At 45.7% G+C, this 18,311-nt stretch overlaps 1 protein-coding gene across 1 annotated transcript in view; it reads left to right on the top strand.

Annotated features, from left to right (window-relative positions):
- BAG1 (BCL2 associated athanogene 1) overlaps positions 1 to 18,311 on the top strand; it is a 110,267-nt gene that overhangs the window by 27,321 nt on the left and 64,635 nt on the right. The window contains exons 4-5 of the mRNA XM_029589883.1: positions 1,487 to 1,600; positions 13,373 to 13,480. Coding sequence (XP_029445743.1) covers positions 1,487 to 1,600; positions 13,373 to 13,480 — 222 coding nt within the window. The remainder of the gene's footprint in view (positions 1 to 1,486; positions 1,601 to 13,372; positions 13,481 to 18,311) is intronic.

The following is an 18,311-nucleotide window of genomic DNA, read 5'->3' as shown; positions in this document are numbered from 1 at the left end:
TCGGGGTGTGTCGGCAGCATTTTGGGGGCAGGTACGGGGGCGTGGCTACGGCCCGGTGCGGTCTGGGGGCGTGGCCGCGCCCTCCGTACCCACCCCCAGGTCGCGGCCTGGCGCGCGGGGATTTACGCCTCCCTCTGGGAGGCGTAAATCCCCCGACAAAGGTAAGCTGGGGGCTTAGACAGGGCCGGGTGGGTGGGTTAGGTAGGGGAAGGGAGGGGAAGGTGAGGGGAGGGCAAAAGGAAGTTCCCTCCGAGGCCGCTCCGATTTCGGAGCGGCCTCGGAGGGAACGGGGGTAGGCCGCGTGGCTCGGCGCGCGCCGGCTATACAAAATCGATAGCCTTGCGTGCGCCGATCCAGGTTTTTAGCAGAGACGCGCGGCTCCGCGCGTATCTACTAAAATCCAGCGTACTTTTGTTTGCGCCTGGAGCGCAAACAAAAGTAGGCCTATTCGCGGAGTATGAAAATCCGCCCCTTAGTCTTTATGGTTCTCTCAGCCTCTGTATTCAAAGGGAAGCGTTGCCTGGCACAGTTTCAGGGTCACAATACATCAGCATGCAGCGTTTTCATTAGAAGAACTGTATGGCTATTGCCTGCATTATGAGCCACTTGGCTTGAAAGTCAGATTGTTTAGTGGATTCCTGCTGTGGTTACAGCTATGCATTGAATTTAAATGAGTTTAGCATTGATCTTCTAGTCTTCATTCCCAGGGTGGTGTTCAAAGAAACAATGACAACACACTTAGACAGTACTTTACAGGTCCTGCCACAGCTCTCAAATATTTAAAAATATTTTACACAAAAACATTTTTTGTGGGGTCTATGGTACCAAGGTTCCCCCTGAGGAAGCCTTAATCGGCAAAACAAGGGCCTCGTTGGGACTGTTTATCTGCCAACCTGGGACATTAGAGATCACAATGTGTCTTCTGTGTGTGTATGACTGTTAGAATGTATGTGTATGTTCTTGTGATCATACATTGTGTGTAATTCAAGAATGTAACATTTTGAAGCAGTGACATGTAAGCACAAATAATTATGTACATTTGATTGTTAATCTGCTATACTGTAACTGTGTACTATTTAATAGTTTACTACTTATTTGTTAATTTATATGAGATAGCAGTTTAATGTTATGTTAGAATCTAGTAATGTAATACAAGTAGACTCTATATGTAGAGCTTTATACATCAGGCATTGCTCATTTATTTTAACTATTTTATAAAATTTTTCAAAATATTTTCACATTAGTCATCTTTTCCTTTTTGGAAATTTCTTCATATATCACACAGAGCACTTTATTGATTACATACATTGCCCAATTTCTATCATTTTATATGTATGTATAGGGTGTTTCAAAATGATGGACCTAGTTTCAAAGCAATATATTTCACAGATGGGTCCATCTTTTTGAAACACCCTGTATATATTAGCACACATTTTTGTGTTTGTAATTTATTACATCTAACCCTGTATGTTTTTGTTTAATACAGAACAGCCCAGAAGAAGATGCTGAACTAAAGAAATTGAAAGATTTGGAGAAGTCAGTGAAGCAGACTGCTAACAAGTTGGAGGAGGTCACTAAGGAACTGACAGGCATTCAGAAGGTCTGTCTGTCATTCTACTGTTGCTTGTCATAGGACTCTTGGACAGTTGAAGTTGGCAATGTGCTTTAGGGTCCATTTCAGTTGTGTTTTTAAATATTACTGTGATTTTTAATATTTTTGTAACTACTCTTTCAAAAATACTATGGGGTCCATATTCAACAGCATACAGCTGGAAAACTTTTGAGTTATCTGGCTAAATGCTGACGTTTGAATATTTCTGCAATGTATAGTATCTGGCTAAATTTTAGCTAGATAATGTAGAGTTGTGGGCTGGAGTTAAGTTAGAATTAGCTGGATAAGTTATCCCGCTAATCGTGCCATAGAGCAAGCAGTCTTAGCTTGAATAACTTTAAAATAGTCTGGTATATTCAATGTTGTGCTACAACTGAATGTCCCATCAAAATTAGCTGGATAAGTTTATCTGGCTAACTTTGCTGGCCGGATAGCGGCTGAAAATGGATCCCTATATATCTAGAAATTAAATTGCAGATGTCTGGATTATCTTAATCCACTTATGACCAGTTTTAGAGAGTTCAATTTCCTTCACCGGGTAAGTGCAGATTGAGGCAAAGATAATCTTGTCTGAATATACGAGTACATCGACAAGTGAATTGTAACAGGAATACTGCTGATGTAACCCAAGCAACAATTAATACAGGCAGACATGACTATTTCTGTCACTTTCCTTTTTCCAGGCTGCAGAAGCTCAAGACACAATAATTACACACTATTGGTTGGGGAAAAAATGTTAACAGCTTTATTGAGCAATATGCACACTTTATCCAAGCCAAATCGTATGGGTGTTTTGGATGGTCCTTATTTATGTATTTATTTTGTTGGCTGCCTGGTGACGGACTCTAAGTGACTTACAAGATTACACACACATTTCATGAAATAATACTAAAATAGTTAAAACAATCATACAAAAACACACAGCATAGAGTAAAAATAGTAAAAACACATGATTAAAATTCAGGCAACAATACATGAACTGTTAAAAAGAAATAGAGACTGATTCAAGAAATGCAAGGACTTAAATGTTTTGGTGCAGGTTGTCAAACACAAGTTAGCAGGCACTATATTCCAAAAAACTGGAGCGGCTACGGAGAAGGCTTTTTCTCTAGTCTGTACCAGACATGCAACATGCATAGATGGAACATCCAATACCTCTCTGTGATACAAGTGTAGTGCAGGAGATGGGTTAAGAACATAAGAAAATGCCATACTGGGTCAGACCAAGGGTCCATCAAGCCCAGCATCCTGCTTCCAACAGTGGCCAATCCAGGCCATAAGAACCGGGCAAGTAGCCAAAAACTAAGTCTATTCCATGTTACCATTGCTAATGGCAGTGGCGGCTATTCTCTAAGTGAACTTAATAGCAGGTAATGGACTTCTCCTCCAAGAACTTATCCAATCCTTTTTTAAACACAGCTATACTAACTGCACTAACCACATCCTCTGGCAACAAATTCCAGAGTTTAATTGTGCGTTGAGTAAAAAAGAACTTTCTCCGATTAGTTTTAAATGTGCCCCATGCTAACTTCATGGAGTGCCCCCTAGTCTTTCTATTATCCGAAAGAGTAAATAACCAATTCACATCTACCCGTTCTAGACCTCTCATGATTTTAAACACCTCTATCATATCCCCCCTCAGTCGTCTCTTCTCCATACTTTAAATGAAGTATGGTGTTTGCCCAAGGTAAAGAATCGAGGGAAATCAATTTATGAACTAGAATAGCAGTTTTATACTTCACACAATAGAGAACAGGCAATCAGTGGAGGTCTGCCAACACTGGGAAAATTGTTCCCGAATATTACTCCCAGATATTAGTCGAGTGGCTGCATTCTGTAAATTTCGTAGAGATTTTAGTACAAAATCTAGCAGGCCAATATATAGAGAATTACAATAATCTAACAGAGATAAAATAAAAGCCTGAACCACTGTATGAATGTGGCTTTAGGCCCCCATGAAACTCTTAGTTTAAAAAACCCATTGCACGCAATAGCCTTGATTTGTGGTTGATAGGATAACTTAGTGTCAATAAAAACTCCCATACTTTTCACACATTGGGCTATAGGAAGTATAGTGCCAGCAACAGAAATTGAGGGAGAGTACAAAACAGTTGATTTTCTGGTTAACACTCTCAGTTCAATTTCAGACACATTAATCCAAGCTTTGATAGCATTAATACAGATGGACACCAATTCACGAGATTTGGCCCAAGATAAAAAAAAAAACAAACAAAAAACTGGATGTTGTCAGCATACATTCTATTCTCATCACAGATGTTGGCTAACTATTTACAAATGGGTGCTAAATAAATATTAAATTAAAGGGCAGATCCTGAAGTGACAGACTGCCAACGTGAACATTGAGTATGTATATGGATCTGTTGATCTTCCAGATAAGTATGATCTAAACTGTTCCAGGACAGATCAAGAAATCCTCTCTTCATTGAAATAAAAGAAACTATCAAGATTGTCAATAGCTGCACTGATTATCTAGCAGCACTTAGAAGATATTCATGTCTACATAGTGACTAGACAAGCTAGGCTGCCAGTTCTTTCCTCTTGCCATGCTGAGCCTGCTGTGGACCTGAGCTAGACTCCAGCTTGAGGTATTTTACAGATTTACTGTGGGTATGGTAAAATACAAGACATGTATCCCCCAAGCACCTAGGTGAGATTTGCTACCCCAAGCATAAAACACCACACTCACAACCTGAGTAGTACAACTGTAGATTCTAGAAATAGATTTATTATCTGCTTGCTTACACTTCAGAAAGCTATGCAGCAGAGAGAATACATCGATATAGCAAAAGCATTGGTAGTAATAATACAATGCAATACTTTCCTTTATTGTTCTTAAAAGGGCCCAGGAAAGCAACACTGCTCTTACTTCTCGAAGTTTGGCGATTTCTCTCCTGTGCCTCTGTTAGTTAAAGCATTTTGTTTGCACATCTGAAAGCATGTTTTGAGAGACGCATGCAATTTCCCAAAATGCAGTCCCGAGTGAGAAGCAGCTTGTGACTTTAACTCCCTTACCACGGAGCCTGTACATTGATTGTTTCTTTCCCTTTCCCACAATTTTTTTTTTAAATCCTCTTTCCTGACCTGCCTTGAGTTCACAGCATCCCTATCATTCCTGTAAGCCTCAGCGGGATTTTGTTCCTACAGTAGCTTAAATTATACCAGGGAATCTGGGAAGAATGGGTGGAAATGCATTGCCGTGTTGAAAGAGAGCTTGCAAACAAACAGGCCGATACAGTAAAGCGCGGCCGCGGTTACCCTGCTTCTAACCAGCTTCTTTTTTTTTTTTTTATTTGTCTCTTTATTAAATTTTTCATAAGAATACAAATAAGGATTTACCTTACCATTAGGTATAGCAAATTCAAATACAATCGACTTATGAAATACATCTTTAAATCTTCCCATTAATTTTAACCATGCTATTACCTTATTTTACCATCTATTATTAACGGAGCATTATTACAGATTAAATCTAATCAAGGAAAACAAGGAGATAGTGGGGATTAATATACTTATCTCCTGGATATAATAACAGAATTATGCAGATATCTCTTTAGAAGACAACAATTTTTCTAATTGTTCAGCTTCTAACTCACAATTTGGCCGCATAAGTCCAACCCACGATTCACTATCCCTTTTAACTCATCCTTACCGCTTCTTTAAATCAACCGGTAACCCTTTCCGCCCGCAGCATGTATATGAGATGTAAACACTCCGATTAGCTATTCCCTCCCATACAGTAATGTGCGCCCCGATTATCTCCTTTTTAACCTGTAGTTTTGCCGCGCGTTTAACCTGCTAACTTACCGCCTACCCTTACCCCTGCATTAGCGTGGAGCGTCAGGTCAGAGAGACGAAATTCATGGGCAAACGACCCCCTCACCCCCCGGGACCCTTACCCTGGTGTTAGTGTGGTGTGACAGCAATAGGCAGGCTCCGGTCAAAATCCCCCCCCCTCCCGAAGCAAGGCTCAGGGCGAAAATCGGCTCGACATGTCATTAAAACAAAAGTAAATAAAGTGTAATAAAAGTAAACTTACTGCATGTGAATTTTCTTTGAACAGTCCTCTCTCCCGAGGCGCGCACTGCGGCTCCCCTGCCTCCCGGGGGCAGCCGGCGGTGAAAGCGGCTTCCAGCAGCACCCGCCGGCGAAGGTGAGTGAATGAATGCACGCCCGTACGCGCCGGTGGGCGTGCATTCATCCAGGCGGGAGCAGGCGGGCGTGCATTCATTCAATAACCTCAGGAATTCTCAACTGACGTCAGCCCTAGTACATATACCCCTGCAGGATGCTCTGCTCTTCAGTATTTTCCGTCTCCATAGCAGTTCGGGACTCTATACACGCTTGCACAGCGTTAGAGTATTCTAACCAAAGAAATCCAAAACAAGAAGAAATCTTACCTCTACAGACGAGCCCCGCTCTCCTGTGGTGATACCTACGGGTCACTCCCCCAGTTTGAGAATTGCTGAGGTGATTTCCACGATCCCTCAGAGGTAGGCCTCGGTCCAGCAGTCTGTTCCCGGCGTGGACTTAGCCCCCGATATCGGGTGCGGCTGAGAGGCAGTGGCTGCAACTTCGAGCGCGGCGGTGAAATGGACCTCTCCCTCTGCAGCTGGAGACCACCCGGACGAGACCGGGAAACACCAAGACAAGGTAAGGTAGAAAACGTCCTAAAAGTCTCCGGTCTCTGAGGCTCGAAGAGCCGCACAGGTTGCCAGTCGGCGTCAGTGCCACCGGGTTGATCAGCTCTATCCGGGCTAGACCCCGGTCCGATACGAGGGTCCTGCCACATGGAGACCCTCCAAGGTGGTCGCTATATTGCTCACATGATCACCGTCATTTTCGCCTGATCGCCGCCCTGTCCGCCACTTCGAGCCGTGCGCACAAAATCACTTGTACGCACACCGGCGCACGCATGAGGGCACCGGGTGCACAGCCACACGCTCAACTGTGCCGGGCGCACAGGTAAACCCCGTGCGCACAGTGGCGCGCGCATCAAGCCTACACACACAACTTTGGCACACCCGGAGCGCATAACTAAGCCTCCTGGCATACACTTGAACACACAGACCGGGGGTTTCTGCAATCCTATGCGCACAAACCATGGCACCACCAGACAAGAAGCTCAAGGCTCAGGTCCTCTGCCCAGCATGCCACATAAGAGCTGCGCAGCACGAAGAGGCCATGGCTCTGTGTCTACAGTATGAGGAGGTTCTGGGTGAACCAGGCCGGGGTCATTCCCAGCCAGCACTGGGATCCAGGTCCACCGATGGTACACCGGACCTCTCTGCCCCCAGCGGGAACCTCCTTCAAACGGGGCTCCCCGGGGACACAGTGCCTCTCAATTTAGACCCAGCATCTTTCTCCTGGGTAGAATTTTCAAGGGCCTTTGTCCACATGCAAACCGGCGCCTCCGATGCCACAGCCTTTCCCAGAGGACCCTAACATCCCGGGACCCTCTAGACCCAGAGAATTGCCTCTCCTGCCCAAAAGCCCCAACATTGGGGACACAGACACCTCTGATGAGGATCAAGGCTCCCTGGAGGAAGGGGAAATCCCCCCCAGGAACGGAACTTTACCGAACCATGAGGCGGTTCTTCGCCAAAGACTAACTATCAAACCTTGTGGCTCACAGCTTGAAAGAGCTTGCTATCCCAGGCTCTAGTGCCACAGGGGAACCAAAGATGGAACCCCCTCCTAGAGGGACTCCGTCAGGTCTCCCGCCATTTTCCTCTGCTGCAAGCCGTCCAACAGCTGATTGACCTGGAATGGGATTCTCCTGAGGCCACTTTCAAGGCGGGGACGAACCCTGGCAGCCCTATACCCCCTGGACCCCGCTGCCAAAGATCTCCTGGCATTCCCCAAAGTGGATGCCATGATCTGTGCGGTCTCAAAGCGCACTACCATCCCAGTCTAAGGAGGAGCAGCGCTCAAGGATGCCCAGAACAGATGTCTGGAATCCATCCTCAAACAGTCATTCGACATATCTGCTATGTTGCTACAGATCGCAGCCTGCTGTGCCGTGGTGACACGCGCCTGCTTATCAAAGACCAGGAACGCCACCACACCCGTTGAAGCACTAGAACCAGCAGTATCATTCCTCACAGATGCGACCTTCAACCTGGTGCACACCGCAGCCAGAAGAAGGCAACTCTGGCTCCGAAGCTGTTCAGCTGACACGACATCCAAGAACTAGATTCACAAGAATGCCTTTTAAGGGAACCCTCCTGTTCGGAAGCGAACTGGAGAAGTTAGCCGACAAATGGGGCGAATCCCCACTACTGCGGTTACCGGAGGACAAGAACAAGAGAAGCCAACGCCCCCCCCCCCCCCCCCCGAACATCTAAGGATAGGGGATCACAGTGCTTCAAACCATACAAAAGTACATATCAAGCATCTCGCCCTGCAGGCAGGGGCCAGTCCTTTCAGAACAAGCACAACAAAAGGGGAGCCGGCTCTGGTCCAGGCCCCAGCTGCACCCCACAATGAAAATCAGCCGACCCATCTACAGGAGGAAGCCATAAGGGGCAGGCTTGCCCTATTCTACCAAAGATAGGTCGCGATAACTTCGGACAAGTGGGTCCTAACCATCATTTGAGAGGGATATTACCTGGACTTCCACAACATCCCTCCGGACAAGTTTGTGAAATCTCCCTGCCTCGACCCTGTCGGGAAGACGGCAATGGAATCCACACTGACCAAATTGGTCGACTTAAAGGCCATAACGCTGGTGCCCACGCAACAACAAAATATTGGGCACTATTCCATCTATTTTATCATTCCCAAGAAAGAGGGCACGTTCCGGCCCATCCTGGACCTCAAGTCCTTCAACTACCACCTGAGGGTCCCTCGCTTCCGCATGGAAACCCTATGCTCAGTCATAAGGGCGATACAGCCGGGAGAATTCCTGACATCCCTGGATCTGTCAGAAGCCTACCTGCACATCTCTGTCCATCAGTCTGGAGCTTGGTACTCACCCACATGTGATGACTACCATCCTCCTTGTCCTAGGAATCCCATCTGCCTCCCCACGAAGTTGGGTTCTCCTTTCAGTTTGTGGTTTTATTTTTTCGCTCGTATTTTTTTCATCTATATTACGAGACTCGCATGGACACATGCATAGCAGCGTGCTGGTCAAAGCTTCTAGAAACTGACAAAAGTTTTACATGCTGGGCTCCATCAGATGATGTCACCCACATGTGAGGACTAACATCCTGCTGTCCTAGGAGAACACCTGTTACAGGTAAGCAACTGTGCTTTCGCCATCCTTTTTAGTAAAAAAGTCTTTCCTCATATTTCATCTAAGCCTTCCTTCCTCCAACCTCATATCAAAAACTCTTAACCTTGAATTTCATTTTTTATGGATAATGCTTTAGTGAAACATAATAAATGTTTGAATTTGTTTATAATATCCACTTTTCCCCTCTCTCTTCCAGCAAGTATATTTTGAGTTCCGCTTTTCTATGCAGATTTTGTGTTGCAAGCTTTATACCATTTTGATAGTCCTTCTCTGAACTGCTTCCAACCTATCAGTGTCTGTAGGGAAGGTATGACTTTTAGAACTAAACAGTACTCATGGTTGGGGGGTATAGTGACTTATACCTCTTTCTTTTTTTCTTTCTTTCTTTTTTTTTTACACTACTATTATTTCTACTAATACACCCAAGCATACTGCTAACTTTCCCTTCAGTTTTATTATTCTGATTGAAAACCTTCAGGTCATCTGAGATTTACCTTGCGTCTTCCTTTTATTCAGCAGTTTCCAGACAAGTAGGGTTTATGCATCCCTACAAGCAGATGGAGGCAGAGAACAAAAACTTTGAGGCACTGCTTCTTAACCGAGAGTGCCACTGTTGTGGGGCATCCTATGCTGGATGTGGCCGAAGTCCGCAGGGAGGAGCTGGTTCCCTTGATTCCTTAGGTATTGGAAGAGTTGGGTATCAAGGTTGCTCAGTAGGCGTCGGATGATGAGGGGGTGAACCTGGTCTTGCAGGGACTGCGTGGACCTGCTAAGGCCTTTCCTTTGCCCAAGATGGTAAAGAAGTTGGTGGATCGGGAGTGGGAGTCTCCTGAGGCGGGCCTGAAGGTGGCCAGAGCTATGGCCAAACTGTATCCATTACCGGAGCAGACCCTAGATAATTGGAAGATTCCCAAGGTAGATGTGGTGATTTCCACAGTGACCAAGAAGACAACCATCCCAGTGACAGGGTCGGCCACTCTAAAGGATATCCCCTGCTTCTTTTCTATGCTCCAAGTTGTATTACGCCCTTGTTTTATTGTAACTGCATACCTTAGCCTTCTCTTGTTTAATGTTTTATTATTATTACTACGATTATTATTATTATTATTATTAAGATAAATATTAGTTTTTACCTTTTTTGTTACCTATCCACTTGTTAATTGTAAACCGACATGATGCGATATCTATTGTGAATGCCGGTATAGAAAAACTTTAAATAAATAAATAAATAAATATCCAGAATCGAAAGCTGGAAATTCTGTTCAAGAGGCTGTTTGAGGTTTCATCCTTGAGCGTTTGGACGGCGGTCTGTGGAAGTCTGATGCAGAGAGCCTGCTTGTGCTGGGTGCAGAAGGCTCACGAGATGGTGTCAGGGGCGGCTGTGAGTCCACCCAGGCTTTTGGAGGTGGGTGTGGCCTATGTGGTGGATGCCCTCTATGACTTGATTCGAACTTCTGCCAGGAATATGGTCTCTGCGGTGGCAGCGTGAAGGCCGTTGTGGTTGCGAAATTAGTCGGCGGATGTGTGGTCTAAGGTCCAGTTGTCTAATCTCCCATTCAAGGGCAAGTTGCTGTGTGGAGAGGATCTGGAGCAACTCATGAAGCAATTGGGAGAGTCGAAGGGCAGTAAGTTGCCTGAGGACAAAAAGGCCACCAAGAAGTCTTTTCCCCCCGCATACTCGTTTTTGAGATGCAAGAAAGTTTCATGCCAGTAGATCTTTGGTGCCTGCTCGATCCCTGCTTTTGTGTTGCAGGCACCAAAAATCTACTGGCAACAGTGGTGTTTGCAGAATGGTTTTCAATCTTTAAGGGTGGAGATTCCACAGGTTTTATCCTTTCTGCAGTGCGGCTTTCGGGTGCAGGTGGCAGACTTAGGGTCTCTGTTAGGTAAGATGTAAGGCATGTTGGTGGCTGCTCATCCTGATGTGTGTTTCTTAAAAGGGGAGAAACATTTACGTCCTCTAGGCCGGAATGTGTGTCCAGCCTGGAACCTTAACCTGGTGCTTAGGATTCTGTGTGGTCCTCTATTCAAGCCAGTTAGAAGGGAGACTTTGAAGGATTTGACCTTGAAGGCGGTCTTTTTGGTGGCTATTTGTTCAGCCAGAAGGATTTCGGAGCTTGAGGAGTCGTCTTGTAGAGATCCTTTTTTGAGGATTTCAGAGGATGGGATATCATTGTGGACGATGTGCCAGATCCATTCTGTCATGGTGGCTGTCTCGGAGCAATTTGGAGAGAGGAATGGACCTGGAGGTGCCCGACTGGGTGGTGGTGACCACGGATGCCAGCCTCAAAGGATGGGGGGCAATTTGTCCAGGCAGGTTGGCCCAGGGGCGGTGATTGCCAGAGGAAGTGTCCTGGTCCATCAATCGATTGGAGACCAGGGCAGTTCGCTAAATCTTGCTTGCCTTTCTACCGCTCATTCAGAGAAGGTCGGTATGGGTGTCGTCTTTTCATCTTAACCAGTTGGTTGAGCTTCCAGCCTTTCCGAATTTGTTCCCATCAGAGCCATTGGCAAAGGAGTTGCACCTTTTGGATGTACGATGGGTGCTATTACGGTATGTTAAAGTGACAAACATTTTTCGGCAATCAAATTATCTGTTTGTCCTTTTTAGTGGAGCAAAGAAAGGAGACAAAACTTCGAAGGGCACTATTTCTAGATGGCTGAAAGAAGCTATAAGTTCATCTTATATATGTAGGGGGCATCTAGGTCCAGAGGGGGTTGTAAGCGCATTCTAATAGGGTGCAGGCAACTTCCTGGGCAGAGTGTCAATTATCTCCATGAGATCTGTCGGGCTACGACATTGTCTTCTCTTCACACTTTCACCCAAAATTACCGCTTGGATGTGCAGACGCCTGACGAGACGACTTTTGGGGCAGGTGTGTTATGCGTGGTCTTTTGGGTTCCCGCCCAGTATGGGGGGCTTGGGTACATCCCATTTGTCTGGACTGATCTGGAGTATGCACAGGAAAGGAAAATTTGTTCTTGCCTGATAATTTTCATTCCTGTAGTACCACAGATCAGTCCAGAGACCCATCCCCCTTCAATTGAAAGACTTCCTTGCTTCCGGATGTTGTTGAGGCAGTAGGTAAATAACTACAGAGTTGCTGGGCTGTGTACATAAGTTTATGTTCATTACTTATTATGTCAAGGGTCCTAGTTTCTAGGGGCTCCAACTGTTTTTTTGGGTCGCCCTTAGTTCAGGTGGTGTAGTCTAAACATCTTGGCTTGGGTACAGGTCAATACTGAGGGACTGCAGGTAGCATTCTCTGTTAAGTAGCAATGTCTCAAAGTTTTGTTCTCTGCCTCCACCTGCTGGTAGGGTGCATAAACCCCACTTGTCTGGACTGATACTACAGGAACGAAAATGATCAGGTAAGAACAAATTTTCCTATTTCTGCACCCTATGTGCATAATTTTCTCTGAGGACAATCGGGACTTAGCTGGACAAATTGTGGGCTTTAACAATCTCACTGCTCTGACCACCTCCAACTTATCTGGATAACTTGGAGGCAGTCTGAGGATGCTGCAGGACAGAGTTAAGTTAGTTGGATAATTATCAGATTTATCCAGTTACCTTACCCAGCTAAGTCTGGTTGTGTTGAAGAGCAATCCTAAATTCTCTTTCCAGAGACTGAAATGAATTTAATCAAGCCCTCTGAATAATTTGTCACGTCCTTCTTGAGCACTGTTATCTCCTTCCTTGCAGTAGCTGTTTGGTTTTTTTTTTGCACAATAGTAAGACAACTTTTGTCTGCATCTGAGCAGTTTGAAGTGTTCTTACACTTTTGTTTACAGCTCTCATGTGGGAGAGCAGCCAGGGCTTGATAGCTGACTGCATCCCCTTGCAGGGATGACATTTACATCTGTTTCTCTGCTGCCTAGCTAAAGGTTAGAGCAACATGGGGTTAAGAAATAGTCATTCAAAAACCAAGCAGAATTAAGTTCTCATCTTTTTGTGATGTCCTTGGAGGCAGTTTTTTTCCACTATGGAAGGTGAACAGTTGACTGTGATATGTGCAGTATCTAATCTAGTTTTAAGGATGCCCATACTTTATATGAATAAGATACATTTGCAAACACTAACATGTTCTTGGATGCACTGCATGCAGATATATTTTTGTGTATATTCATTGTGGGTATCCTGAAACCAAACCAACATGGGGGAGCCTCTTGACCAGATTGAGAACTCTCTGTTAGACTCCAAAGCAGAGAGCGGCTTCCTGTTCCAGTCACTTAGCCAGCAGGAGCTTGACTACAAGTTTAAGGCAAAAGCAGGCTGTGACGTGCTGAGAGAGAAGGAAGGGGAAGATAAAATATTTTTTCTAATGAAAATAAGATGTGATTCATTTGTACCCATTTTTCTCAGATGAAATAATCCATTCAATGAAACCTGCCTTGCTTACAATGTGTCAGATAAATGTGTGTGTTTCTGTATGATTTTGTAAATATATGCAGTTACATATAAATGTACATAGCATAATTAATAGGCTTCTTTTGTACAGGGCTTTTTATCCAAGAGCCTCCAGGTTGAAGCTCTTAACAAACTGGACAGGAGAATAAAATCAACAGTTGAACAGTTCATGAAGATCCTGGAAGAGATTGATTCCTTGGTGAGTTATCATTACTTAGAAAAAAACGTTTTCCTTTGCAGTTTTGATACATTCCATTTTTGTTTTGCATATGATATAAACATTTAGAAATATTTTATTAGCACAGTGAGAGGGTCCATATTCAGCCGCTATGCAGCTTAGCTAGTTAACTAGGTACTTACCTGGCTGACTTAACCTATATATTTGCTGCTTCGCTGACTATATCTGGCTATCCTAAAGTTAGCTAGATAAGTTTATCCGGCTAACTTTAAAACAGGTCTACAGGCCGAACAGAGTTAGACAGATAAGCTATCCAGCTAACTCCTGAATATCAAAATTAGCCAGATAACTCATCCAGCTAACTCAACTCCTCCCTGTTACACCCCTAACTTAACTGGCTAGATTTTAGCTGGCTAAAAAGTTATCCAGCTAGAATTTAGTTGGATAAGTGCCCAAATCTTCATTTAGCCAGATAACTTCTCAGTTATCTGGATAAATGTCTTTGAATATAGACCTCTGAGAGTTTTGCTTTCTTCTAAATAAATGATTTCCACTTTGGGGGTCAAAAATGTATATTTTCATTTGGCACCTTTCTGTATTTACAAGACCCCTTACTAAAAATGCATAGGGGCCTTCCTCTGTCATATTGCCCCAAAAGCCTACTGAGATCTTAAGCTGTATTACTTCCCATTCCACTATTGAAAATAGCATGACTACTGTTCACTCAGGACCGCACCTGTAGTTGCGCTTGCCCTATTTTGTGGGACCAGCTCTTGTTACAGGTCCAAGAAATTCAGGATCATCTAACATTCTGGAACATCATGAAAATGTTTTAAGTTGGCTATTCTGTAATATAACTTACTTTCCTAGAGTGTAGCCAGATGGACTCAGGACCAGTGGGTTATGCTCCCTTGCCAGCAGATGGAGACTGTCAGATTTCAAAGCTGATGTCACCCTAGATACACCTCAGCCCTTCAGTATTTCTCCGTCACCAGCAGATGGTGGACGTACCTCTCCTTCTGGGGATTTCTGTATTTTTTGGAAGGAGAAATTCTGCATATAAATTGGAGAAATAATTGAGCCCCATTCTCCTGCGGTGATACCTACAGGTCCCTCCCCCAGTTGAGAATTCCTGAGGCAATTTCCAAGATCCCTGAAGAGGTGTGCCTTGGTCCAGTAGCCGGTTCCTCCTGGGCTAGGCATGGACCCGGCTGCCTTCTCTTGGGTGGAATTTTTCCAGGGCCTTCAAGCTTTTGTACAGGCACAGTCTGCTACCTCAGTTGCCCCTGTCTGGACAGAACCTCAGCCGATAAGCCCTCCCTCTCCCTTGAGGCATGCCTTGCCTCATCAAGGGGTATCTCTGGCAGGGACCCGGATGGCATGGACAAAGAGGAGGATACGGATTCCTTGGAAGATGGGAAATTCCTCCTGGTTTAGAACAGTATCAGATAGTGTTATGGTTTTTCCATAGAGACGAATTGCCGGCCTGGTTTCCCAGACCCTGAAGATGCTGGGATTTCCTAGGGCGGACTCTGATGGAACCAAAGAAGAAACCTATTCTGATTTCCCTATGGAAAGCCTCTTGCATAATTTCCAGTACTGGAAGCCATCCAGGAGTTGATTGACCTTGAATGGGATGCCCCAGAAGCAAGTTTTAAAGGGGAACGAGCGTTAGAAGCTGTATTCCCACTGGATCCAGCAGTGAGAGAGCGTTTGCGTTTCCCTAAAGTGGCTGCCCTGGTCTGACAGTCTCTAAGCGAACAACTATCCCAGTGGAGGGAGGAGCGGCCTTAAAGGATGTACATAATAGACGGAGTCCATCCTTAAACCGGCCTTTGACACAGTAGCAATGAGCTTACAGATTGCTTCTTGTTGTGCCCTGGTAGCTCGTTCGTGCTTACTCCTCTCTCAGGAGGTGGATGACTCGGGGGTGAATTCCAGAGTGGAACCCCGCACTGCATTTTTAGCTTGATGCAGGCTCAGATCTTGTCTGTACTTCAGCCAGAGGAGTGGCCTCAGTGGTGGTGGCCAGAAGACAGCTATGGCTGTGGAATTGGTCAGCAGACACAACCTCCAAAGTAAATCTTACAAAGATGCCCTTTAAAGGATCACTCCTTTTTGGAAGCGAATTGGAAAAGCTGGCCGGTAAATGGAGCAAATCTCCAGTTCCCCAGCTATCAGAAGATAAGAAAAAGTAGTTTGTGTCCCTTGCCTATAAGGGGTCGATCCAGGGGCTCACAACATTTCAGAAGTCTCGGCCCTTTGGGAGGTCTCGGTCCTTTCATAGGCCAACAGAGGGGCAGTCTCTGGTTCAGGTTCATCCCAAACCCCCAATGAAAATTTGCTGACCCACCCTCGGAACGAGCAGATAGGGAGTCAACTGTCCCACTTATAACAGAGGTCTTTCGAGATCACTTTGGACAAATGGATACTGGAGATCATATGAGAAGGATAGGCGCTGGAATTTCATAGCCCTCCTCGGGACATATTCATGTCATCTCCTTGCCACTTCCAACACAAGAAGCAGGCAGGAGATTACTCTCTTAAGGCTCCTCAGGATGAGGGCTATAATCCCAGTACCTGCACCCTAGGAAAATACAGGATGTTATTCCATCTATTTCATTGTACCCAAGAAGGAAGGTTCCTTTCACTCCATCCTGGACTTCAAGAGCATGATAATGACCGTTCAATTGGGAGAGTTCTTAACCCTCCCTAGACCTAACCAATGCCTACCTAAGTATTCCAATCCGTCAAGAACACAGTTTCCTACGCTTTGCGGTACTGGGTCACCATTATCAGTTCTGGGCACTGCCTTTTGGCCTAGCCACTGCCCCCAGAACATTTTCCAAGATTATGGTGGTCGTAGCGGCAGCATTAAGAAAAGAGAGAATCCTGGTGCATCTGCACTTGGATGACTGGTTGATCCAGACCAGTCCTTGGAAGAGAGTCTCCGGGTGACCAACAAGGTGACCTCCTTGCTTCAGTAACTCGGTTGGGTCATAAACCTGGACAAAAGCAGTCTCAAGCCCTCCTAGTCCTTGGAATGTCAGGGCGTCTGGTTTGACACAAAGCAGGGCAAGGCCTTCTTTCTGACCACGCAAATATGGAAGTTGATGTCCCAAGTGCATTAGTTGATGAGCACGATACGTCCGATGGTGGGGAGCTATATCTCAAAGTTCTCGGTTTGATGGCGGCAACCTTGGAGGTAGTGCCATGGGCGAGGGCACACAGATTGCGGGTGCCAACGCTCTATAGTATGTTGGCACCCGCAATTTCAAGGCTATTCGATTTGCCCCCACTTACCGATGGGAATATGCTCTCGACTCCAGTGGTGGCTACAGGAAGTTCATCTGAGCAGGGGTGTACCCGACTGGGCTAGTCCTCACAAGAGACGCGAGCCTTTGGGGCTGGGGAGCTCACTGTCAGGAACTGTCAGCCCAAGGATGTTGGACCGAGGAAGAGACCCTCTGGAAAATCAACCATCTGAAAGCCCGGGTGATCAGATTGGCATGTCTACAATTCAGCCATGGAGTCCAGGGTCAAACGGTCCGTGTAATGTCAGACAGCGCAATGACGTAGCCTACAACAACCGCCAGGGTGGAACCAAGAGCCAGGAAGTGTCACAGGAGATAGATTGCCTTATGGAATGGGTGGAAATACATCTACAGATCTCCTCCCACATTGCAGGAAAAGATAACATCAGAGCAGACTTTCTAAGCAGGGAGAGTCTGGATCCAGGAGAGTGGGAATTGTCGGCCAAAGCCTTTCAGCTGATAGTAGATCGCTGGGGTCTCCTGTGCATCGACCTGCTGGCTGCATCTCATAATGCAAAGGTTCCCTGATTCTTCAGTAGCAGAAGAGATCAGTGGTCCCTGGGGATAGACGCTCTCGTTCAGACCTGGCCGGAAGAAGAATTGCTATAAACCTTCCTTCCGTGGCTCCTGCTGGGCAGAGTGATTTGCAGAATCAAGCGCTACAGGGGATTAGTCCTACTAGTAGCTCCAGATTGGCCCAGGCATCTGTGGTATGCGGGCATGCGGAGACTCCTGGTGGAAACACCCTCCACCTCCCCGTGCCTCCCACCGCAGAGGGGACCGGTCCTTCATGACAATCCGACTCAATTCTGTCTTAGTCTGGCCCTTGAGAAGCTTTGCCTGTTGAAGTGAGGATATCAGCAATAATTGCCACTCTACTCCATGCTCGGAAGTTCTGTATGTCCTTAGCGTATGAACGGGTTTGGAGAGTATTTGAGGTCTGGTGTGAGAACGCGGTATCTCCCCTCGGGCGGTCAAAATCCCACTAATTCTGGAATTTTTGCAGGATGGCTTGAATAAAGGTTTGACCCTTAACTCCTTGAAGGTTCAGGTAGCAGCGCTCTCCTGTTTCAGGGGTGAGGTGAACGAAACCGGACTGTCTGCTCATCCAGACATGGCCCGTTTTCTGAAAGGGATGAAGCACCTCTGACCACCCCTACAGTGGCCAATTCCCTTGTGGAATCTTCTTCTAGTATTAGATTTTTTGGCAGGGCCTTCCTTTCGGCCGCTGCGCAGTCTTTCCTTGCGTTTATTAACCTTGAAAATGGTGTTCCTGGTGGCTGTATGCTCAACACGTCACATCTACAGGCATTGTCATGAACTGTTCCTCCGGATGACTCCAGGAGCATTACAGCTTCGTACCATTCCTTCCTTCTAGCCCAAGGTACCCTCGGAGTTTCATTTGAATCAGTCCATTTTGTTGTCATCCCTAGATAAGCACAAGGATATGGAAGAATACTGCCTCAGTCATTTGAATGTCAGTAGACTTTTGGTGCGGTATCTGGAAGTTTCAGAACCGGTCCAAAAAATGGACTGCA

The sequence above is a fragment of the Rhinatrema bivittatum genome, chromosome 2 (genome assembly GCF_901001135.1).
Source record: "Rhinatrema bivittatum chromosome 2, aRhiBiv1.1, whole genome shotgun sequence".
Lineage (NCBI taxonomy): Eukaryota > Metazoa > Chordata > Amphibia > Gymnophiona > Rhinatrematidae > Rhinatrema > Rhinatrema bivittatum.
Note: the sequence above shows the minus strand (reverse complement) of the source record. Positions and strands in the feature narration are given on the sequence as shown.